The sequence below is a fragment of the Aquarana catesbeiana genome, linkage group LG01, assembly GCF_042186555.1.
Source record: "Aquarana catesbeiana isolate 2022-GZ linkage group LG01, ASM4218655v1, whole genome shotgun sequence".
Classification (NCBI taxonomy): domain Eukaryota; kingdom Metazoa; phylum Chordata; class Amphibia; order Anura; family Ranidae; genus Aquarana; species Aquarana catesbeiana.
In genome coordinates, this window is record NC_133324.1 from 479,945,467 (window position 1) to 479,971,079 (window position 25,613).

At 44.3% G+C, this 25,613-nt stretch overlaps 1 protein-coding gene across 2 annotated transcripts in view; it reads right to left on the reverse strand.

Annotated features, from left to right (window-relative positions):
• The window catches only part of LOC141102697 (glyoxylate reductase/hydroxypyruvate reductase-like), a 34,353-nt gene extending 21,814 nt beyond the window's left edge, over positions 1-12,539 (reverse strand). The window contains exons 1-4 of one of the 2 annotated variants that reach the window (XM_073591630.1): positions 12,403-12,539; positions 4,599-4,729; positions 1,855-1,927; positions 757-873 (exon numbers count right to left, since the gene is read on the reverse strand). In XM_073591630.1, the coding sequence (XP_073447731.1) occupies positions 757-873; positions 1,855-1,927; positions 4,599-4,729; positions 12,403-12,428 (347 nt within the window). In that variant the 5' untranslated portion in view covers positions 12,429-12,539. Of the gene's footprint in view, positions 1-756; positions 874-1,854; positions 1,928-4,598; positions 4,730-11,690; positions 11,890-12,402 lie in introns of those variants that run through there. The other variant, XM_073591621.1, reaches the window with a different exon arrangement.
• Positions 12,540-25,613: the final 13,074 nt, after the last annotated feature.

A 25,613-nucleotide genomic window follows, 5' to 3' on the forward strand; every position in this document is an offset into this window, starting at 1 on the left:
AAACTAGTAATTCTGAGATGTGTGCCTGAATAGCCTTATATTAAATAATGCAATGAATATGTAGTCTGACAATGTAAAAGATACATTTTCAAGCCATTGATATTTGCGCAGTTCCAACTTAGTAGCTGGTCCTAACAACCAGAGTGTAAGACACTAAAAGAGCATTACCAGTGAGTGAGATGTTTTCTTTGATGGCATCCATGACGCCAAAAAAGTTTATATTCTTTGCTAATACTTTGTGATTCAGATTAAATTGGTTCCCATCTTCTATACACTACAACTTCACTTTCATCCCCAGACCCAGACTTGATATAAGCAGTATTCGTAGAGAAAATAACAAAAATGTAGGTTCAAGTGGTTCTTCTATATTTTCCCCTTTTACATTAAAAAATATGTTAGGGATGCCACAACCACCACCATGCCACTGACATATTTGACTTTCAACTCTCTTCTAGCTCCTACTTCACAAATCTCCATCACAGTGCAAGCAGATTTTTCCGACGCCTGCACTGCCAGAACCACTTTCATTTATAACAGTTACTGTATAAACACTGCTCATTCAATTCTGCTAAAGCTTTTCCGTTGAGTTTATCTTTGTCTGGTTACTCATTACTACTTATATTTTAACGCCTATGCCACCCTGACATCTCCAGAAATACTTAAGCAGCTCCATTGCAAGTGAACATCAGATTGTGCATATCCAGCTTTAGTTGAATACCTCCTGGCTGGACCAGGCTTTCACTGTTCCCCCATTACCTTCTTGCTTCATCCACAGCCTCAATAAGTCGTCGAGATGTTGCCAGCAACAATGCCACTGTGAGCTCAGCCACAGCCTCTGTTAATACATCAGGCGTAAATCCAACTCTGATGCCGCTAATGAATAAAATATTTAAGATTACTAATATTTCAATAAAATAATTTTAAAATAAAACAATTTTATAGTGGACCTATGCTAAAAGTGCATTGTTTATTTGGCTTGCTAAATTTGCTTCATTTAGCTTAATAAATGTGAAGGGCTTTAATACTAACTTTTCCTGCTAAAAAACACTGCTTCTGGCTCCCTCTGGTGCTGGTGAGGTGGCCAATTGCCAAAGCATTGGTCACACATAGTATCTGGTGCGGTAGGTCACTTACTTGGCAGAGACACTAATTGGCCAGCTATTCCTGAATGTCAGATCCCCAGAACCCTTTGGCATAGAACACTTGACTGATTCCTTGGCATAAGTCACATGACCATCAGCAGAGAGTCAGTTGCAGCGTTTTCCACAGGAAAGATAGGCAGTTGAGCTCCTCATTTAACAGTAATTAGTTTAAAATACCAAGTGAAATTGAATTGATGAACCTCATAATATAGTATAGTCTGCTTTAATGTGTCAGCCATTGGACCTCATTTGTAACAGTGTCTTAGGGATGAATTGTCTCTGTCTGTGTTTCAAAGCACTAATGAATTATTGGTTATTATGGATAGCACAGGATTTCTTAGACAATTTTTTTCCTTCCTTCATTTTTATTGAGGTCCAATGTCCTGGTCTGAAACTCCAGGCTTATTAAACCCAGGGCCCTGTTCTGAATTTAATAACTGTAGACTGTTTTATATACTTTATATTAGGGGCATAAAGAATGTATTTTTAAACAAAACATTTTGTATAGTTCACTTAATCCTCTTAAAAAATAACCACAGAAATAACCAAATGGTCTCATTGTAAAAAAAAAAAAAAAAAAAAAATTATTGCTTTGAATAGAAGCAAGATAAATTATATATTGTAGTGCAGAACATTAATTCAGGATGAGAAGTAGTAAATTAATTTCAAAGGTAGAAACTTGTTAAACTGTTACATGGTGTTTATATCTTACCGTTTTTTAATTTCATCCAGTGACAAATGGTCATACCCAACAGACATTGTGCTGACTACCTTAAGGCTGGGACCTGTGTAGACATTACAACAAATAGTACTTTTGCTATACTGTAGGGAGTTCATGAAATTGGCATTTCCCTCTGCCTGTTTTTTTTTTTTTCTAATATATTGGGACAGTTTTCCATATGAACCAATCACATTATCCCTTTGTTGTGTAGAAGATGGTTGGTTGCAATTATGTCCAGCAGTTAATTGCTAGCGACCACCTGTACTAGCGATTGATCAAACAAATTTGGAGTATTGTGCTATCATTTGCAACTAATTACTACTACAGGATATAGTCCATTGTACCATATGTATAGCGATCAATCATAGGCAGTTTTAGTAGCATGATTAAAAATTGCTGGGTGCACTCACCTTACTGCTGGATCTTTACTGAATGTAACAAGTAAAAACACCTCTGGATAATATATACTAAGTTTAAGAACAGCAATGGGGTATAAACAAAGTGATTGATATGTTTTAGGAGCCAGCGCAACTTCATTCAACTATTTTTTGTTGTATAAGGTAGATCATATACAAAATTGTTTCATACTCAGATTATCCCACCATAACAATGAAACTAGTAGATCTTGATTACATTTCTGCTCAAATTATCAGTAACTCCAGGGTCTCCCATCATTTTACAATATGACAGCAGTAATATCTGACAGGTCATGACTGGGACGAAGGTATAAAGCAATATCTCCCCAGAGATATGCAACTTACATTTCTGCACTGGGTTTATTATACCCCACAAAATCTCTCCACTATCTATCCAACCTCTGGTGCAATGTGTTAAAGATACCAATCTGAGATATGCATATGGATGCAGGTTTTTTTGCCAAGAGGTGGTAGCTGATATTAACACTGTGGGAGGGCTCTCGCTGGATGTATGCTTTTGAAAATCACTGACATTACAAGATCTAGTTCATATGAGTGTATTTATGCCTACAACCATACAAAGGGCTGTCATTGCACAAACAGGATGCACAGGTGTACTTTGCATCCATGTGCAGGCAGTCCCATTCATGTCTGCTTTGGCGCAGCAGCTGGTCCCAATTTGACAGCCATGCAGGTATGGGTGCATGTCCCTGAACACAGTTTGCATTTAGAAACATGCACCTGCACCTGAATGGCTGTCAGATTTGGACCAGCAGCTGTTACTGTACAGCCACTAAGACATGAGTGGCACTGCCTGCACGCAGATGCATGGAACACCTGTGCATCCTGTGTGGGTAAAGAAGGCACTTCCACGGGTGTACCTATAAATGCACCCATGTTAATGAGGCCTAAATACTACTTATCAGTAGCTAGTTATTTTTTATGCTGTGTTCTACACTAGGCAGATGATTCCTCTTAAATGGAAAATCCCTACCCCACCTACCATCCACATGTGGAAGTCTAAAATTAACTTTAAAAAAAACCTACCTTTTTACAAATGTACCTACCTAGGTCAAAATTGTCTCCAAAAATCTATAAAATCTGGTTTAATGCACATAAGCTAATGGTGTAGGGTTGCTTATCCTGATATGTTCTTGATCTGTCTGGCCCTCCAGTGTCATTGACGCTAGCTTTACATACCTTTTAAGATTCACATACCCTTCTTGGGATAGGTAGCGGCAACAGCTTTGGAAGACTGGAACAGGTAGCGACAGCAGCTCTGTATACAGGTGCTGTGGGAAGCCTGCAGTGGTATCTCCTATTTCCCTCCTCGCACTGGAATCTCTCCCCATCATTACTCCTCTGTCCCTGTCAGATGGGGTTCCTCTTCCTACACTAGCCACTCGAAAATTCATGCTAAACTCATCAGGGCACTGCTATTTAATAAGCACTACCCAACTAAGATGGCTGAAGAGGGTCAATGAGGTTTGCAGCATCCAGTCAGACAGCTGCTCCCCAGGTGACACCTATAGAGGCTGCAAAGGAACATCATCCCCCTAAGACTCCACTCCATTCCTGAGGCGGTAAGGTGCCACCTGAAAAAGATCGATCTCATGATATTTTAGTAGCAAGATTAAGTAACTAATATTTGCCCTTGTAGCGCTAGAGTAAACAGTATTAACATATAGGAGTGAAAGAGGCAGGGCTTTTTTTCAGCAGGAACATGGGGAACGCAGTTCCGGCACCTCCAGCACTGACTGTATGTAATGGTAAGGGGTGCTGGGGTGTGCTGCATGGTCTATTAATGCTGGTTGCTGGGGGATCTATTCTAGATGGAGGGGATCTATTTTTGCAGGGGGGTCTATTGTTGCTGGTGGGGACCTATTGTTGCTGGGGTTGGGTCTTATATTACTTGGGGATCAGTTATTGCTGGGAGAGATCTACTGTTGAGGGATGGGTCTATTGTTGCTGGCTGCTGGAGAGTCTATTGATGCTGGCTGTGGGGAGATCTGTTGTTGCTGCTGGGGGGATTCTGTTTCGGGTGGCCCATTGTTGTTGGGGGGGTCTATTGTTGCCGACTACAGTGGACCTATTTTACTGCTTTTTCTGTTATCATTAACACATTCCATACAAATTACTGATCAGCACAATATACTTGGTTCTGTATTCTCTAAAAGGGCAGTATGGGAGGTGGGTAGGGGTGGAACCAAGAAACGGTGCTCGGAGGTGGGTAGGGGGCGGAGAAAAGGAGGAGTTCCTGCACCTTTTCGCTGAGAAAAAAAGCCCTGGAAAGAGGTAAAATACTCTTAAAAATCCTACCTGCAGCATCCAGCAATTCCTTGTCAATCTTCTCTGTTAAAAGGCAATAAAGGCCTTGAATTCCAGCAACCTTCTTAAGAAGTTCAGAACGTGGAACTGGATCATCAGAATCCCACTGTTCAATTTCACAACTGAAATGTTAAATCATAAGGTTAGTCAGTGTTCTCAGCATAAGCACACTAGTATTTTTTATACCCATAGCAGTCCATGCACTTGCTGTTGAGACCTAGTTATCAAAAAAATAGGATACAACATATGTACAGATAAATCACCCCCCACTTTCAGCTATAAATTTACAGTTTAATGAAATATACATTGTTGATCCAAGATACTAACCCTTAAATAACATGTATTATAATTGATATAACAATATGAATAGGCTTATCATATTCCAGATGTAGCACCCTACTCTAGACAGGCTAATTTTAGTTTTTGCCTCTGGTGTACTCAGTGGAGCAGCAATCTATTTTCTAGGTCTGGCCAGTTTTCCCAAAGCATGGTGGTTGATTGCTCCTGTCTGCCTCTGGAAGATGTTTCTACAAATAGAATAGGAGGGTCAGCCACTGAGTTACTAATGTCTATCTGACCTACTGAGTTATGAATATCTATGTAACCTCAGCCAATCCATGGGGTGGGTACCCGGAAGGTGGCTGGGGAGAAGATAAATGTTTGGGAGGCCTGTTCAGCAGTGTCAATCTCCTGGGGCTGCTGCCTCTGGAAAGCAGCTGATGTATTAAAGAGCTATTGCTAGGCCTTAGCATGTGTTTGGCTGAGGGCCTGAAGGAATTTAGATTAAAAGATATTTGCTGGAGGGCATCACCCGTGGAAGCTGGGCTAGAGAAAAACCTCCTCTCTTAAAAGTGTTGCATGGCAGCTGCACGGATGACAGCTGTCCTTGAACATTGTGAGTAGAATCTTGGCCTAGAACTCCAGGTCTGCATGTGCTTTGGGGATTAATGCCAGAGGATGCTGTAAGGACTAGGACTGTTCACAGAGTGCTACACTGGAAATCGTTATTACCAAGTTATATGAGCTTTAAAGAAATCCGCTGTAAATGACATAACACTTTTAATCTCATTAGATTGGAATAACAGTTGCCCTCCAAGTTCCAAAAGCCTGGAAAGTGTGTGTCTGTGCCCATAACACAGACTACATAAAGATGACTCACATCACAGCTAACATAGAATAACATGGATAATCTCCTATGTTGTCATGAACCTGACCTTTGTGGATCCTGGTTCAGACATCTTTGATTTTGGTATGCTAAGAAAGAAGAAGTGACCTTGCATGGGTCCTAGCTTTAAAATTTCTCCACATGTGCCTGATGGCATAGAGAACCCTAATAAACAGTATTCTCTCAGAGATTAATATTTTTTTTCAGTGCAAGGGCAGAGTTGCTCAACCTTGAAGAGCAAGGGCCACTAAAGTGATTTGGTAACCAGTCACAGGCTACAATGGAATGGTGCAGAATTTCCTTTTTTTTTTTTATTTTGAGTAGCATAATTAACATTTTCTCCTGCGGCCACTGAATGCCGGCAGGAAGGAGTGGAGGAGAAGCTGGCTTTCAGCTGTTGTGGGAGGAAAATGGAGAGGGTCAGTTCCGGTATATGGCATCCCCCATCGTCCCTTCCTGTCCAAATATAAAACAAAATGTGACAGGGAGGCCGCACGGGCCCCCTGGAGCATGGGGCAGAATCGCCAGTGCGACCCCTGACGCTACACCAGTGGTTGGTCTCAACTGTGGGGTTTTACTGCCCCCCAAACTGCAAATAAAAACAAGCCCTTACTGTCCTGAGCCCCCTATAAGGCTCCTTTCACACAGATGCGCTGGGGGTTTACCCTGGTGTGGTGCAATTCGTGAAAACACACCAAAACTGAATGCATGAGTTTGAGGGTACTTTCACACAGTGCACCACACCGCCAATATATAATAGAAGTCTATGGCAAAGCACAGCTAACCTGTAGAAAAGCCACAGGTGCACTGCGCTGGACAGTGTGAAAGCAGCCTCATAGTTGTTAACTCTTTTATAGGTGCTAATATGCCCATTGCAAAAGCTCATAGTATGTGTTGTTTAATACACTGACCTGTTGAACTGCTGCAACATGTAGCCTTGCTGGAGCATGTGTCTCCCTTCTGGGTCACCCTGCTGGGATTTTTCCCTGGACTAGGAACCTACCATTACTGAACTTTTACTGAATGGACTTTGCTTCTCTGGAAAGTATGAATCTGGCCAGCCTACATTAGTTAGTTAGGTCTGGACTCTGTTTCATGTGTGCTGTGCAGTTGAATTGTATTGCTGAATCTTCAGTAAAACTGTTAACTGTTTTAAGCCTGGTCTGAAGTTATTTAAAGGGGTGTACGGTGGTACATAGTGTATCAGAAGAACAGGTTCAGTAAGGCACATGTGGGGTATGAAGCAAGGCCACTACCAAAGGGTTAATTCAGCAAGACAAGTGGAGGAGGAATGCAGTTGCTATGAGCAACCAGGACTAGTGCTAGGTGCCCAGCAGCCAGTCATGAAGCGTGGTACCTGACATGTCGGAGGGTTCTCTGGTAGTGAGGGGGTTGGTGATCTGACTTACTCCCCAGCTGTCAGTTCCCCGAAGGTGTCTGGACCAAACTTGTGTTACGAAGACCCATAGCTTAGCCGCATGGTATGGGAAAAGTAAAAGAGTTAAATAAGTGTACACATGAGGTCTGCGATAGGTACTTGGTGGGTCCCCATTCTGTCACCTGGAGTGAGGTACTGTAAACTGGTGGAGAGGGCAAAAGCTCAGCAGTGTCCCTCTTAAACGCAGCAGGCATCGAGGAAGGTGTGTAGTAACATGGGACAGCACATTTTACAGGGGGACTCTATAATTAACTACTGCACACAGTGTAAAGCTCATCTCTAAGTTGGGGAACCTCCATAATGTTCGATTTCTACAGGAACGCGGCCTCGCCTGATTTTGGGCATTGATGAGCGTGTATATGAGGAAAGGTACCCACACGTGTAGGGCGAGAAGGCCCAGCCAACATGCAGATACACATAATTTTAAGAAACTAAGCACTTTTACTGAATGTTTTATTACATCTTGTTAAAAGATCAGTTAATCCACTGCCTTAAATTTGGGGCACATTTAATGAAATCTCTTTGAAGTCATTAGAAACCACTATTTTATGTCTTTGTTACTCTGTGATTTTAACTAAAATGGCATAACATTTTGATCACTCCACCAAATTGCCATTTGTGTGGTCATCATAAAAGCTCCAGCATTATCAAATTACTCATTGTGTTATCAGTACAGAAAAAGTGGCCTTGTAAAAACATGAGATTATGCAAAATTTAAAATAAATACCAAGACCAGAGCTATTTCAAATAGCTATTGCGTAAGCAGCCCAAGCACCTCAGGCAAAAAAATAAATAAACGGTCAATAATTAACCATACAGTTCTTCAAAATAATGCAGTTCAGATAAACCTATGTCCTCAGCTTTGCTGTGGTCATGAAACTGCAGTTGACAGTGACACACAAATTGCCAGAAACAGCTATGTAAGTAAAACAGAATCCAGCAGAGCAGCATTTGAAAATGAGTCTCTCTGTTTCAATGTTGTTTTGTGTTGGCCACAATACAGATTTAACAACATATCCATTTCTAAAAAATATTAGTCAGCATGCTACAGCATGGTCCTCAGGGACTAGAGGTGTGGTGGGATTGTGAGTGAAGGGGGGAAAGCTGAACTGCCCAAGCTGTTCAATGCAGCAAGGGAGCTAGTTAGATTTTTCTTCTTATTCTTAGAGTTAGAATTTAACTCCTTATACTTATGTCCCATAAATAATAAAAGGTTGCCATCCGTCCGGGATTCACCCGGACAGTCCGGGGTTTGAATCATGTGTCCGGGTTTCAGGCAGACTGAATCCCGGACACATTATTCAGACTGGGCTCCCCAAGTAACCAAGATAGTCACACACAAATCTGCTGCCGTCTGGGAGCTCTGGGCGGCTGTCTGGGGGCAGGTTCGACATCACTGGGGGGCAGGGCGATGATGTCAGCAAGAGCAATTTAGCCACACCCACTGTTTGCTGTGGCATGCTATGCGCACTGCATTCCTACTCTCCCTGGGGCACCCAAAGGTGTCCCAGACCACTAAAGTGTTCGGGTTTGGCTTGAAGAAAAGGTGGCAACCCTACCCTCATGACAGAAACATGGGGCCATTGCTGACTTCTCTTTCTAAAAACAAATAGTTATTTGACAGTCATGCTGACCTTGTTAGAGAAGTACTAAACTGTGGAATCTATACCCAAAAATGCAAGCATAGGGTAAGTGACTAGTTACCAGAATCGCCTGTGTGCTCCCTGCAGTTGATCTTTTCTCCATACCTGACTTACAGTGCCTTGATCTGCAGTGTTTCTGTGTGTAGAGATGGTTATCTTCACAAAAGAGCAGGGCTTTGTTCCTGCCCCTCTAATGACTGTTGTTCGAATGGCTGGAGGCAGTACCACCTTAACAGCATCATAAGCCCCTGGGCAAAGTAATGCACTGGGGCCCCTACCAGGGAGATAGTGACTTGTGTTGTGCGTAGCGTGCCGTGACACACAGTGGGTGTTGTTAAATTATGCCACATAATGGGCGTGGCATTTTAGTCTGATTTTTTTTTTTACAGATTTGTAATTATTTTTTTTATACTTTTTCATTTTTTTTTTTATTTTAATTTGTAATTCATTTTATTTTCATATTTCTTTTTACATTTTTAAAGTTTCAATTTTTGTCAAAAGACCCCTGAAGTCTCACTTTTGAGACAGAGAAAGGAACATAGGAAACATGCATCAGTCCCTTTCTTGGTAGCCTCAGCTCCACTGCAGATGATTGAACAGGGGACAGACACTTCTGTCCATTCACAAACTGAAGCATAGTAAACTCAGTTAACATGCTCCAGTTATAAATGAATACAGTGAGTGATCAGTGTGGAAATGACATATTTACCGCCCCCCTTCCCCCCGCTCTCCATCCTGAAGATCCCCCTGTGTGCCTGCAGCTGTTGCCAGCAGGAGAGGGGAGGGGGAATCCGGAAGCACTGAGGGCGTAGCCGGAAGGGAGGGTGTTCCAGGCAGTGAGAGAAATCCGGATCAGTGCAGCGGATGGGAGAAATAACTTAATTGGAACCTATCTTTTGTGGCTCTCACTGCGGCAGCTAGAGCAAGAGATGTTGACTTTCAGCTGCTGCAGTGAGAGCCACAAAAGATCGATTCCAGTTTTTTCTCTCACCTGCTGCAGTGATCACCTGCTCTATACACTCCATATACGATCTCTCCTGTTGGGGGGGGGGGCTGCAGGGGCCCCCCATGCACCTGGGGTCCCTGGGCACAGCCCTTGTGAAAAGACGCCTCTGGCTGGAGGGGGCTATTCAAGTAGAAGGAAGTAGCAGGAGAGGCACAGAATGAATAAAGCATAAGCAGGGAAATGTCTTCTCAGGAACAGATTCACCAAATCTGACATCACCAAATCTTGCTCCAAATCTTGTAAGACTGGCATTCACAGACAGAAGTGCATATCACACTGCAGATATTTAATGATGAGGATGTAGGCTCACTTACATACTACTAAGTAAGCTATTGTTTACCGCCAAACCAGCCTCTCCCATGTTAGAACACATTTCAGCATAATTTTTGTTTTATCTTCTTGTAGTGAGTTATAGCTCATATTACTCTGTGTGACATCATTACCAGGCTTGTAAATTTCTTTCAGAGACAGCTGTTGGGAGCTCAGTTCCTATTGAAGAAAGAACAACCCCCAAAACTACATCTCCCAAAAGCATTTTTTCTACAGTGTGTGGGAGGGTTCTTTGAAGTCAAAACAGCAAAATTATTTTGCTACATATCAATATACAGTAAAACCTTGGTTTGAGAGCGTTTTGCAAGACAAGCAAATTTTTTAAATAAATTTTGACTTGATATACAAGTGATGTCTTGATATACAAGTAGCGTCATGTCACAACTGAGTATAAAAGAGAAGAGAGGCACCTCTAAGTGTAGCAATATGGTTACATTTAATGAAGGTACAACATTTAGAAACATATTGCTACACTTAGAGGCGCCTCTCTTCTCTTTTATACTCTGTAGCTCCTGCTGGATTTTGCATCTAATCCCCTTGTGGAAGCTTCCATTTGTGGATGGACATTTTTTGGTTACCCAACCTGGTCACATTGCCTTTAATCTTTTTTATATGGACTATAAACTGAAGGACTTATGAATAAATGGTTGTGGAACAAATTATTTGAGTTTCCATTATTTCTTATGGGGAAATTCACTTTGATATACAAGTGCTTTGGATTACAAGCATGTTTCCCGAACGAATTATGCTCGCAATCCAAGGTTTTACTGTATGCAAATAGAGACAGAGAGTAGTAGGGGATAAATGGAGTTCTGTAGCTTCAGTTGTACCTCCTGCCCTGGATATGAGAGCTAGGGGTCTTATAGTCTGCAGCGCTAGTACCATTAGAATTGGTTTACTAATAGCTGTTAGACTGTGCACTTTGCAAATGCAGTTGGGCTCTACAAGAGCATTTGCTCTAGAGCTTAGTGAGGGGAAACTCTGCTGACTTCCATCGTCCAATCACGTGCAAGCAAAAATCCTGTTTTTTATTTTCCTTGCATGTGATTGGATATTCTTTGCAAAGTGAAGCTTCACCTCATTTACTAAGCTCTGAATCAAATGCCCTTGCAGAATGCAACTTCACTTGCAAAGTGCGCAATGTATTTGCCTTTGGTAAATCAATCCCATTGTCTCCCTTTCCCCCTTGGTCATTCACATAACATTGTGTATTCTGTGAATAGCCAAGGGGGAAAGATGGGGGAAAAAAGACGCCAGTGCTGCAGACTATAAAACTTGCAGCTCTCATGTACTTAGCAGGCTGAAAGTACAGCTGTACTATCCCGCATAAAGAAAAGTATTGTTTTTAAAGTATAATGCAACAATTCAGGCTATGTATTGCACTTGGGCAGAGGTAACATTTGTTAACACACCAAAACCTCTGTGCCCCGAGCTGGCCTTGAAGCATAAACTAACTTGTTAATTTAAAATTTTAAATATTATACGCCAAGTGCTCACGCACCTTCCAGATTGTCGGAGAATCTTGATTCCATCTGGGGGGATTCTTCTAGTTACATAAATCTTTGGTAACTGTTTCCCAGCAGCCTTCATAGCTTGAGTTCTGCAGCAGATGTGAGGACCTCCAACTAGTGTTCTAAACAGAACTTTCAAATGGCAAGAAGTCCGCATGCTAAGGTGACATATACCACAATTCTGAAGGACTTTGGATATAACTTGTGCCAGATGAGCAAGTCTGGAATTTTGTGCAAACAGTAACAGTGGGAGGACATTAAAACTTATAGCCAATGGATAAGCTACATGTCCTACTTACACCCATGACCTCTTTTTAGCACTGGTAGATTATTAATAACTTGTCGTACTCACGTCAATAGTGTTAGTTTACTAGTCTGCTCTGCTCAAAAGGTCCAAAAACACTAAATTTTATGAAGAGGTTTTGCAAATGGTGAAAAAACAGTGTCCAAATATTCAAAGCTGATAGAGTGTACCCTGGAACAGTGATTCCTTGTCCCATGTCAATAAAATACAGTAAAACCTTGGTCTGAGAGCATTTTGCAAGACAAGCAAAATTAAAAAAAAAATTTAACTTGATATACAAGTGATGTCTTGATATATAAGTAGCGTCATGTCACAACTAGGTATAAAAGAGAAGAGAGGCGCCTCTAAGTGTAGCAATATGGTTACATTTAATGAAGGTACAACATTTAGCAACTCACATGGTTGATGATTGAAAGAGGCACATCTAAGTATGCAGGCATCTTGGGTAAAGCTGTCAAAATAAACCATCCTCCGCACCGCCATTGACGTCATCCCTTCCACGCTGCACTCCACGAGCGCTTCAAGCCACACTTTTACATCTCTGTACTGCAGGGTAGTCTTCCCGGTCACGATTGCAGACTGACAGCGGTGAGAGCCGACGGTGCAGGGGATGGTCTATGTGGACAGCTTTATCCTGGATGCCTGCATACTTAGATGTGCCTCTTTTAATCATCAACCATGCGAGTTGCTAAATGTTGTGCCTTCATTAAATGTAACCATATTGCTACACTTAGAAGGGCATCTCTTTTCTTTTATACTTAGTTTCTTTTTGGTGGTATTTAATCACCGCTGGGTTTTTTATTTTTTGCGCTATAAAAGAAAAAAAAGACAGAAAATTCTGTAAAAAAATGCATTTTTCCTCTTTTCTGTTATAAAATTTTGCAAATTAGTAATTTTTCTTCATATATTTTGGCCAAAATTTATACTGCTACATATCTTTGGTAAAAATAACCCAAATCGGTGGATATTATTTGGTCTTTGTGAAAGTTATAGAGTCTACAAGCTATGATGCCAATCTCTGAAAATTGATCACACCTGAACCCCCTAAATGACCCCTTTTTGGAAAGTAGACATTCAAAGGTATTTAGTTAGAGGCATGGTAAGTTTTTTGAAAATGTAATTTTTTTCCCACAATTCTTTGCAAAATCAAGATTTTTTTTGACAAAATTGTTATATTAGCTGGTTATTTCTCACACACAGCATATGCATAGCACAAATGACACCCCAAAACACATTCTACTATTCCTCCTGAGTTTGGCGATACCACATGTGTGAGACTTTTACACAGCGTGGCCACATACAGAGGCCCAACATGCAGGGAGCGCCATCAGGCGTTCATAGAGCATAAATTACACATATACCGTATATACTCGAGTATAAGCCGGCCCGAATATAAGCCGAGGCACCTAATTTTACCACAAAAAAATGGGAAAACTTATTGACTCGAGTATAAGCCTAGGGTGAGAAATGCGCAGCTACTGTAAGTGGAAAAGAGGGTCAACAATGCCCATTTGCAGCCTCACTGTGCCCATTTGCATGCCTCACTGTGCCCATTTGCAGCCATAGGTCCCCCGAACTGCAAAATCAGTATTTAAGGGTTCCTAGATGCCCCCTAGCTGCAGCCAAAATTTGGGGTGTCTGGATCCAAAGGGTCCCTAAATGACATTGCTGCAGATGGACACAGTTGACCGAATTTGGGGCCCTGTATCTCTAGGCCACTTAGTGCTAGGAACCCCAAATTTGATGTGCGGACCCAGTGGTACTAGCACTACAACATATCCAAAGCTGGAGTTCCTAGCCCCATGCAGCAGAGAATGACATTTTTCGAACCGACTTTGGGGCCCCGTATCTCGGGGCCACTTGGTGCTAGGAACCCAAGCTTGGATGTTGTAGTGCTAGTTCCACTGGGTTTGCACGCCAAATTTGGGGTTCCTAGCACCAAATGGCCCAGAGATACGGGGCCCCAAAGTTGGTTCGGAAAATGTCATTCTTTGCACCAGAAAAGTGCTTGACTCGAGTATAAGCCGAGGGGGCATTTTTAGCACAAAAAAATCTGCTGAAAAACTCGGCCTATACTCGAGTATATATGGTAATTTTGTAGGCCCTGGAAAACCAGGACAATGGAAACGCCCCAAAAATGACCCCATTTTGGAAAGAAAACAACCCAATGTATAATCTATGAGGCATAATGAGTCTTTTGAACATGTCATTTTTTTCTACAAGTTTTTGGAAAATGTGTAAAGAAAATGAAAATGCATTTTTTTTTACACAACGTTGTCCATTTACACAATATTTCTAACACATAGCATGTACATGCCAAAAATTACACCCCAAAATAGATTCTCCTACTCCTCCTGAGTACGGCGATACCACGTGTGAGACTTTTCCACAGCCTGGCCACATACAGAGGACCAACATGCAGGGAGCAGCATCAGGTGTTCTAGGGGCATAAGTTTCAAATCTAATTTGACTACCTATAACAGTGAGGCACTGTAGTGGCATGGAAGATAACTGATGTGGCATGTATATGGCTGAGTATTGCTGGGTATGGCTAAGTATGGCTAATTATGGATGGGGGTGGATGGGATGGCTGAGCATGGATGGATGGATGAGTATTGCTGAGGATGGATGGCTGAGCATGGATGGATGGATGAGTATGCTGAGCACGGATGGATGGATGAGTATGCGGAGTATGGCTGGGTGAGCATGGATGGATGGATGGATGAGTATGCTGAGTATGGATGGATGAGTATGCTGAGTATGGATGGCTGAGCATGGCTGGATGAATGAGTATGGATGGGTGAGCATGGATGGATGAGTATGCTGAGTATGGATAAGTATGAATGGGTGAGCATGGAAGAGTATGCTGAATATGGATGAGGATGGATGGATGGGTATGCTGAGCATGGATGGCTGAGCATGGATGGATGGATGAGTATGCTGAGTATGGATGGCTGAGCATGGATGGATGGATGAGTATGCTGAGTATGGATGGCTGAGCATGGATGGATGGATGAGCATGCTGAGCATGGATGGATGGATGAGTATGCTGAGTATGGATGGGTGAGCATGGATGGATGGATAAGTATGCTGAGTATGGATGAGTATGCTGAGCATGGATGGCTGGGTATGGATGGATGGCTGGATGAGGCTGCAATGGGCACATATCAGCGCTGTGGGCACTACACATCCAGCCCACAGCACTGCTGCCACCGATCTCTCCCATCTCTCCCCGGACGTGACGCCGGTTTGTTTACTAGTAATCTTCCGTCACATGGTAAACGGCTGCTATCAGTGGCCGTTTACCACGATCCGTGATGCGCCGGGTCCAGTCACGGATGTTCCCGGGTGCGCGCCTGATTCTGGGAGGACGTCACTGTACGCCCTCCCAGAGATATCCGACCGCGCTGCAGCCGTCATTCGGCTATAGCGCGGTCGGCAAGCGGTTAAGGAAAGCACACGGAAATACAGGTACCACATTCATGTTACATAACACAAGGAAACTTGCCAACAATAATAGGTCTGCAGTACAAAAACACCTCTTTGCACAAAAATGGAAACACTGAAATGAGATGTATACATTGGGCGTCAGGATCTAGGCAGTCTCTGTATCCCGCATGACATTTTACTCAGTATACACCGGTTAGGGCAAACAATGTAAAACCAGAAAGGACTAAATGGGCCTTTCAGCAATCAAGGAATTTGTAATTCCCACGCCGGAGACGGGCTGTGCCTCTCTGCACGGGGTCCCGGCTCTTGATTGGATAGATTGATAGCAGCGCAGCCATTGGCTCCCACTGCTGTCAATCAAATCCAATGACGCGGGCGCCGGGGGGGCAGGGCCGAGTCTGGCATTCGTGTTTATGGACGCAAATGCTGGACTCGGGAGCGCACCCACAAGGTAACCCCCCAGGAGAGCGCTTCTCCTAGAGGGGTTATCTGAAGTGAGGAGCCACGAGAGGGACCCTAGGAGTCGAGGATCGGGGCCACTCTGTGCAAAACAAACTGTACAATGGAGGTAAGTATGACATGTTTGTTATTTGAAAAAAAAAAAAAAAAGAAACGAGCCTTTACAACCACTTTAAGTCACCAGTTCCGCATATTCTTCAGAGTAGACAAACTCCTGCCAATAAAACAATTTTTTGAGAAATTTCTGCCTTAGGCCCTTCTCTGTGGCTACCAAGTCCTCCATTGCATTAATATCTGCTATTTTTTTCAGCCAGATGGCAACTGACGGCGGCTGTGTCTGTTCCAGAACAGTGAGATGCAGCTGTGAGCAAGAGCAGCAGGATAGATTTGCTATATGCCTTGCTTGGAATCTTGTGATGGTGCAGAAGGAAGAACACAGGATCCCTCCGCAACTCCCAGTCAGCGAACTTTTGAACGATGCGGTGGACCCCTGTCCAATAGGACTGCAACAAATGGCAAGACCAGAAGACGTGGAGAAGAGAACCAGCCTCCTCCCCACATCTCCAGCACAGATCCTAGCACTGGGGGAACATTCTATGAATCTTCACCGGTGTATGATACCACCAGATCAACATCTTCAACTCAGGTTCCTGATGTTTCGCGCAGATTGAGGTTTTATATGTGAACAGAAGAATTCTATCCACCTGTTTCTCTGTAAATTGGATCTCCAGCTCCCATTCCCATCTAGTGATATATGGAATTTTGTAGTCTCGTGGAGGAGCTATCAGCAGTTGGTAGGCCAGGGAAACTGGCTATATTGGAGATTGTTCCATACATGGTATTTTAAAAGAAGTAAGGTTTCTTTGAAAGGGCTTAGATGGAGGTAAAGAACCCAGGAAGTGGGCTAGTTGTAACCTTTAGTTCTTAATAGTGTGCATTGCCTCCCTTAGCCTTAATGGCAGCTTGCAGTCTTCTGTTATACAGTATCTATTAATGATGCCATTTGTTTTCTGATATAGAAAAGCTACCCATTCTTCATGGCGAAAAGCCTCCAGATTCTGTAAATGATTTGGTTTCTTAGCATTAACTGCATGCTTAAAAAGGAACTGCAGTCTGCTCACATAATTTGTAATAAAAATATCTTTGCCATTCTGAAGCTTCCCTCCAACCACTTTGCATATTATTTTATATATACTGTGATTCTGTAGTTGCCAAATATGCTGCAGAAATCTCCCTCCACTGAGTCTGGTTGCAGCCATTTTAACTGTGGGCAGCTGAAGCTGCTGCCTGTTCCATTCCTGGATTTACACAGACACACAGAGGCAAACCTTCACCTCTGCAGGTCTCATTGACCCTCTTATGACTCATCCCCCCTCCCTTCCTGGCAAACTCTCACCAGAGTGAGAGAGAGAGCTGTGCATGATGTCATAAGCCTAGGCTTTTTTACCAGACAAGAAACAGGAAGTGGGCTGTATAAGATATTTACTGGCAGAAAAAAAATGTTTTACTATCCAAAGTTAAAACAACAAGGGCAGAAGATTTAATAGATAGAAAGTTGAAAAAATGACTGAAGGTCCACTTTAAGATATCCCTAAAATGGCTCAATGCAGTTGAGGTCAGGAGTTTGTGCTGGCCAATCCAGAACCTTCACTTTTTTTTTTTAATGCAGCCGCTGACTGGCCTTACGCTTTAGATCATTGCCATGTAGAATGTCCGAGTGCACCCCAAGCACAGCTGTAGGGATAATGAATATAAAATGTTCTCTATTATCTTCTAATAATATGTTGCAATCATCTTGCCATCAATTTTACAGAGTGAGCTCTGGTTCACACCAGTCATAGCTGCCAACTGTCCCGGATTTCCCGGGACATTCCCGGGACTTGGACTTCATTCCCGGATTTGTGGTGTCCCGGGAAATGTCCCGAATTTGAATCCGCCGCCGCCGCCGCTAGAGGTCGGCGGCCGGCGGAGACATTGTCTCCGCCGGCCGCCATTTTGTTGAAGTTCAGGAAGACGGCTGGGGGGGGCTAGACGAAGCTTCTGCGTCGCCGCCCACCCCCTGCCCCGCTCCGCCTCGGCCCGCCCCGCTCCGCCTCGCTCCGCCTCGCCTGAGGGGGGGCACTGGGGACACCTGATGTGAGGGGGGGCACTGGGGACACCTGATGTGAGGGGGGGGGGCACTGGGGACACCTGATGTGAGGGGGGGGCACTGGGGACACCTGATGTGAGTGGGGGGGCACCTGATGTGAGTGGGGGGGCACTGGGGACTCCTGATGTGAGTGGGGGGCACTGGGGACTCCTGATGTGAGTGGGGGGCACTGGGGACACCTGATGTGAGGGGGGGGCACTGGGGACACCTGATGTGAGGGGGGGGGCACTGGGGACACCTGATGTGAGGGGGGGGCACTGGGGACACCTGATGTGAGGGGGGGCACTGGGGACACCTGATGTGAGGGGGGGGCATTGGGGACACCTGATGTGAGGGGGGGGCACTGGGGACACCTGATGTGAGGGGGGGCACTGGGGACACCTGATGTGAGGGGGGGGCACTGGGGACACCTGATGTGAGGGGGGGCACTGGGGACACCTGATGTGAGGGGGGGGCACTGGGGACTCCTAATGTGAGGGGGAGCTCCGCCGGGGACTCCTGATGTGAGGGGGAGCTCCGCCGGGGACTCCTGATGTGAGGGGGGGCACTGGGGACACCTGATGTGAGGGGGGGGCACCGGGGACTCCTAATGTGAGGGGAAGCTCCGCCGGGGACTCCTGATGTGAGGGGGAGCTCCGCCGGGGACTCCTGATGTGAGGGGGAGCTCCGCCGGGGACTCCTGATGTGAGGGGGGGCTCCGCCGGGGACTCCTGATGTGAGGGGGGGCTCCGCCGGGGACTCCTGATGTGAGGGGGGGCTCCGCCGGGGACTCCTGATGTGAGGGGGGGCTCCGCCGGGGACTCCTGATGTGAGGGGGGGCTCCGCCGGGGACTCCTGATGTGAGGGGGGGCTCCGCCGGGGACTCCTGATGTGAGGGGGAGCTCCGCCGGGGACTCCTGATGTGAGTGGGAGCTCCGCCGGGGACTCCTGATGTGAGGGAGAGCTCCGCCGGGGACTCCTGATGTGAGTGGGAGCTCCGCCGGGGACTCCTGATGTGAGGGGGAGCTCCGCCGGGGACTCCTGGTGTGAGGGGGGGCTCCGCCGGGGACTCCTGATGTGAGGGGAAGCTCCGCCGGGGACTCCTGATGTGAGTGGGAGCTCCGCCGGGGACTCCTGATGTGAGGGAGAGCTCCGCCGGGGACTCCTGATGTGAGTGGGAGCTCCGCCGGGTACTCCTGATGTGAGGGGGGGCTCCGCCGGGGACTCCTGGTATGAGGGGGAGCTCCGCCGGGGACTCCTGGTGTGAGGGGGGGCTCCACCGGGGACTCCTGATGTGAGGGGGGGGCTCCGCCGGGGACACCTGATGTGAGGGGGAGCTCCGCCGGGGACTCCTGATGTGAGGGGGGGCTCCGCCGGGGACTCCTGATGTGAGGGGGGCTCCGCCGGGGACTCCTGATGTGAGGGGGGGCTCCGCCGGGGACTCCTGATGTGAGGGGGAGCTCCGCCGGGGACTCCTGGTGTGAGGGGGGGCTCCGCTGGGGACATCTGATGCAAGGACGGACTCTGCTCGGACATCTGAAGCAAGGACGGATGGCTGGTGGCAGGCGACGTGGCTGGTGACACGCTCAGGGATCCCACTGATTCTGCATTATGGTGAGTTGAATGATTTCATTTTATATTACAATGTAATAATAGAAATAATGCGCTTCAATCATCCTGACACCATAACAACCATGGTGCCGGATTGATTGAAGTGCTAACACCAGGTGTTTGGAGTATCTTTATCTGCTGATTGTTAAACTTTCTAGAATACACATATTTCTATTGTGTAGGATCTAGGGCTGCTGTCCCGTCATTTCCCTCTCTCTCCCCCTCTCCCCCTCTCCATCCCTCATTCATTTCAGACTCTAACCACACCCTCTAGAGCCACGCCCATTTAAGCCATGCCCACAATTTCGCATAAACCACGCCCATTTTTCGCGCGCCACACTTGTCTATTTTTGCTAGGCCACGCCTGCTGATGAATGCCCCGCCCCCTAATTATTGGACAGCTCCGCCTACAGCCACAAAAGTGTCCCACATTTTTTTTTACAATGTTGGCAACTATGACCAGTGAGGCTTTAAAATTGTGCTACATCAGCGCGATTTAAGAGCCGCAGATCTGTGCGATATGGACCTCCAATTTCACTGTGGCTTATGACTTCATTTAACAGAAGTCAATGCAAATAGCAATGAAATTGCAAAAAAGTAGTGCAAGCTTTTTTTAGAGTCGCAATGATTTGAATGGTTTTATTGCCAGCAATAGGGTGTGACTTATCATGCAATTTTGAACTGTCAAATCCCATGACAAATCACACTGGTGTGAACCAGGGCTGAATCAACTTTTGTTGACATAAAAAAAACCTCCGAATGATAAGTTTTTATTGCAGATTTCTACCTGTTTCTCCTCTGAAGAAAAAGCCCTGTTCAACTATGTCCTTGGAAGGCCGATTCCTGACTGGGAGTGTCTGTGTTTATTCTGATCAGTTGATGCACTTGCAGTGCCTGAATTCTGCATTCAAGTATACCTAGAAGAATTGATGCTGTTTTAAACACAAAGGGTAAACACACCAAATTTTTTTTTTTTTTATTTATACACTTTGTAGGAATATTCTGCCACGATTCCTTTGAGTGCCTAGAGTGTATAGCAGAACCATGATTTGAGTAATCAGCCCTGACCAGTTGCTTACAGAAATTTTCAGCACAGGACATGCAAGTCTCAGTTCTTCGCCCTGTGTAGTATAGAGATTGCGACTTTTGCTTTCACTGCTGGAGGATTCTACTAGCAGAAATGAATATAGCAGGTTTATATGCCTCTTTTCAGATTGTGTGACCCTTCTGACTACTGCATTGCTGATAAGTTTGCTGCATAAATGTTGTTCATTCAGTAATGGGCATGCTCTGGTAGAAATATTTATTACAGGTACTTATATAGTGCTGTCAATTTACACAGCCCTTGACATATATATTGTACATTCACATCAGTCCCTGCCTTCAAGGAGCTTACAATCTAAGGTCCCTAACTCACATTCATTCATATACTAGGGCTTATTTTTAGACAGGAGCCGATTAACCCACCAGCATGTTTTTTCGGTGTGGGAGGAAATCCACGCGGACACCAGAAGAACCTACAAACTCCAGGCAGGTAGTGCAATTTGAACCTGTGACCCTGGTGCTGCCAGGCAAAAGTGCTAACCACTTAGCCCCTATACTACACTTTTCTAATCACTGCCCTAGTCCCCTCCACAAACCATTAACTACCCTACCTTCTGTTTCAGCTTTTCCTACATTGTATACAGTTTCTCTGATTATGCAAGCCCCCTTTCCTCTTTCTTTCCCCCATTTCCACTAAGTTCTCTGGTAGCCCCCCTTCCCCCACTAGATCCTGCTCATCTCTGCCTCTACATGACATTGTCTGCTTTATTTAGCAATACCCACAGGGGGACATTTACTAAAACTGGTGCACACAAAATCCGGTGCAGCAGTGCATAGTAACCAATCAGCTTCCATTTTTTATTGGCAAAGGTCAATTGAACAAGCGGAAGTTAGAAGCTGATTGGAGACTCTGGGGGAGATATACTAAATCTGGTGCAGCTGTGCATGGTAGCCAATCTCTTGTGCTTTGATATATGATATGATACCTCAACTCAGCACCTCCTGGTTGCTGCCTTTTGTGTTCCAGTGTCTCTGGCATATTGTGCTCATTGTTTTGTTTCTGTAGTATGCTGTCTTTGAACACTGTCCCTTGGCTGCCATAACAGATACAAACTCAAAAGTCGCTATTAAATGCCACCCAACAGTTCATACATATAAAATCCTGCATATGCCAAGTTTCATACCTTTTCTCTCTTGGAAAGGAGACATGACAGTTAATAAATGATGACCCTTTTTACATATTCCTCTCTCCTGCCTAATGCTCCTTTCACCCTGCAGTCCATAACCAGTTCCTTCACTGTGTGTTCCCCGGGTGGAAAACAGTCAGGTGCCACTCCTTATTCTGTTTCACCCCTCAACAGCAATTTGCCCTGGCTCCTCTTTCCCCTATCAATGATTGGATTATTTTTTAACTATTTCCTCCAAGCCACAATTATCATTCTATGTGTTTCCCAGCCAAGCTCAGTGCAAACTCCTGTTCTTAAAATAGTCCATGATCAGATCAAGCTGAGCCACCTACAGTATATCCAGTCTCCATGATCAAATCCCACTCTGTTTTCTCCACCCTAAGGATTATGTCCCTTGTGCCTCTTCTGTTTAATTTGTCCATTACTTCATCAACTCATGCTCTGCTACTTCTATCTTTCCTCTTCAATCCAGCTCTTACTTGGCTTCCCCCCTACCTCTTCCAATGTTCCCTGGTCATCTGCCTCCTTTCTGCACACCCTGCCAAGATCAGTTTCCACTTGCCTTCCTTATGCTGGCCCTATGGTCCACGACCAGTTGCTGTTCCAACTCCTGTATACCCTCTCCCCTCTTCCCCAAGGGCCACGTTCAGGCACCTTTCATCCTCCCCTTTCTTGAATCATGGTCCCTTATTGGCTCCTGCTCTGCCTCTTCTCCCAGTGGTCTACATATTTTTCCCTTTCTGCCTCTTATACTGCCCATGATTATTTTGAAATCAGTCTGCCCTTATGATCCATTTTATTGTCATGGCACGCTTGACCATAGAACACATGTCCAAAAAATATTGTCTAATTGGCCAATAATGCAAAGAACTGTGTTACTAAAGGAAAAGCTTTTTTTTAAATTTTGGATAGCGTAAGAGGATTATAACCCTTGTCAGTTTTGTTGCCATCTGTGTCCTATAGGGAAGATTTCCTTTCACTTCCTGTCCCAAAGCCAAAATAGGAAGCGAGAAGAAATTCCTCCCAAGTGAGAGAACCCCAGTGTGTCCCCAAGGTCACTAGAACTAGTGTCCCTATTGGAAGATTTCCCCTCTATTTCTGTTCTGGGTTCAACCCAAAATTTGGGGTTTTCTTTTACTTTCGTATAACGATAAACAGGATAAATAGAGGGTGAATCTCTTTAGCAGGGGCACAGGCAGCAGTAAAAAAAAATAAAAAATAACAGGTTTTATAATCCCTCTCCAGTCTACTCAAAACGAAAAGAAAAAGTTTTGAGTGTTAAGGCCCTTTTCACACTATGGGACCGATCGGGCCTGCCTGTCAGTTTTTCAGGTGGGCTTGATCAGACCCTCCAGTCTCCTCTATGGAGCAGTTGACACCTGATCTGATCCCAACGCTAAAAACAGATAGCTGGGGATCCGTTCCCCATCTGTCCGGCAGATCGGATGGCAGTCAGGTTTAAACAGACAGGCGGTCCGTTTACATCTGACCGCTCATAGAGGAAAGCAGACTGTGTCTGTGTCCACTCTGCATAAGCAAAGCTGATACGGAACCTGTCATCCACCTGCTCAGCAGGGATCAGCGGACAGATTCCCCTTTGAAGGGAGCCGCCCCATGTGTAGGGGGACTTAGAGACCAGAAACCATTCAGCCTGAATAAATCATTCATGAACAGGCACACGTTTTCTAGTTTTCACCTATTTGCTAAATATACAGTAGAGGTGATGATTATTCCTAAATTACCTGGCTCATGCATAGGCACACATTTCTAGTTGTAATTTATATGCCATCTATAGATGTAGTAATAATAGTTATAATTAACAGTGCAATCACCATAATATCTAAAGAACTGCATGCCGTGCACTATGCTTATGTCAAATAAATTAAGTTAGTTCTTAAAGTTTGGCATGCATATTTATTCATAACATTAACAGCTTCCTTGGCATAAGCCAGTTGGCCCTTTATATTAACAGAAATACATTATGTAGCTACAATAATACAGCAGCTGCCAAGTCTTTTTCAGTGTGGGAATCACAGAACAGATAGAAAATAGCTGTAGATTGCAAGCATACATAAACCACTGCATTGTGCACAGATGCATTGCACAGAATCCCATTTCAGCTGGTAAAATGAATTTTTAGTTCAAGCAAATTTGTAATATTTACTTTAAAAGATGCATTTTTGTATCTGGAATTGCATAAAGACAGGTGTATAGCAAAGTATAAGAACCGCATTGGTACTTTAGTTACATAACAGATATTTGTTGGTGCTGTACCACTGGTTGCCTCTCTGTTTTAATTACATGTCTGTCATGTGTCTAGGCAGATTAGTTTCTACACAATGAGGGCTTTGTGATTAGTACAGTGGCAAGAGTTCATGTAAAAACAGAATAAACACAATGATGCAAGTGCCGTTATGGGCATTTGTTAATAGCCAAAACAAGGACAATTACATTTGAAATACACAACTGTTCAACAAGTCCCTTGGTGAACTGAATTGAATTGGGTAGCCCTGAAGCTATGATTATTACAACAGCATCTTCAAAACACTGGCCTACATTGACTAGAAACTACCATGAACCAGAAAGCACTGTTTTTTGTCTCTCCTGGTTCCTCCCTACCCCCCAGATCTACATACTAATGAATTCTAAAAAAAATAAATAAAAAAAAATCAATTTCCATCACTTGTAGTGGGCTGGCTTTTTGGAGGAGCTATCTAAATATCATAATGCCTTAATGGGTGGATGCCAGTCAGGAGGAGTTGGCATTATTAGGGAGCCTGTATTTGCATACAGCCTGCCCTAGGCAATGCCAGCATTTGATACTCAACCTCTATGGCTAAAGGATAAGTTCATCTTCAGGAACATTGTTACATGTTCCACCCGTTTTTAGAGTGGAACATGTAACCTGTTCACAATCCTGCAGCCTGTGATCTTCTCCCAATACCCGCTGTCACTATTTGAAAATAGCGTCGCCGCGCGGGGCTCCACCCACTTGGCCACTTCATTGATTCACAGATTCCTGTAAATCAATGAGCTACAAGTACCGACAGCTTTTACGGCTGTCGGCTTGTAGTTCTCAATGAACTACCGCGGTGCTGTTTAGCGCTTAAGTAGTTCATTGAGTCCTCCTGTCTTTTTGAAACTGCCTGCCTGTATGAGTTACAACAGACAGCTTACACTGGCAGTCTATAGTAAATGCATATTTTCTGCCCTGAAAAAAAAAAAAAAAGTGATTTTTTTTATGTGAACTTATTCCTTAAAATGTAATGAATGAAAGTGGTGGGACAGGTACAGTAAGGAAGGAAAATTATGTGAAAAATGTCTTGCTGCAGCTTCAAATGCAATCAAATGTGTTGATTTACTAAAACTAGAGTGCAAGACCTGGTGCAACTCTGCACAGAAACCAATCAGCTTCCAGTTTTTTTTTTTGGTCAAAGCTTAATTGAACAAGCTAAAGATAGACGCTGATTGGCTACCATGCACAGCATTACCAGGTTTTGCACTCTAGTTTTAGTAAATCAACCCCATTGTGACAAGCTCATAGTGGTTGCTGTTTTTTACTCTTAAGGATGGTAAAAATCCATAAATAAAAACTCACTCTTCTATTTAATACACAACATTGTTGGGAAGGCTGAGCCCTGACAACTTAGCCCCTCATTTCCTTACTTTTGGGAGCAAAGAGCTGTAACTCAAAAAATCCAATTTTTTAAATTAGCATAGCAACTATAAA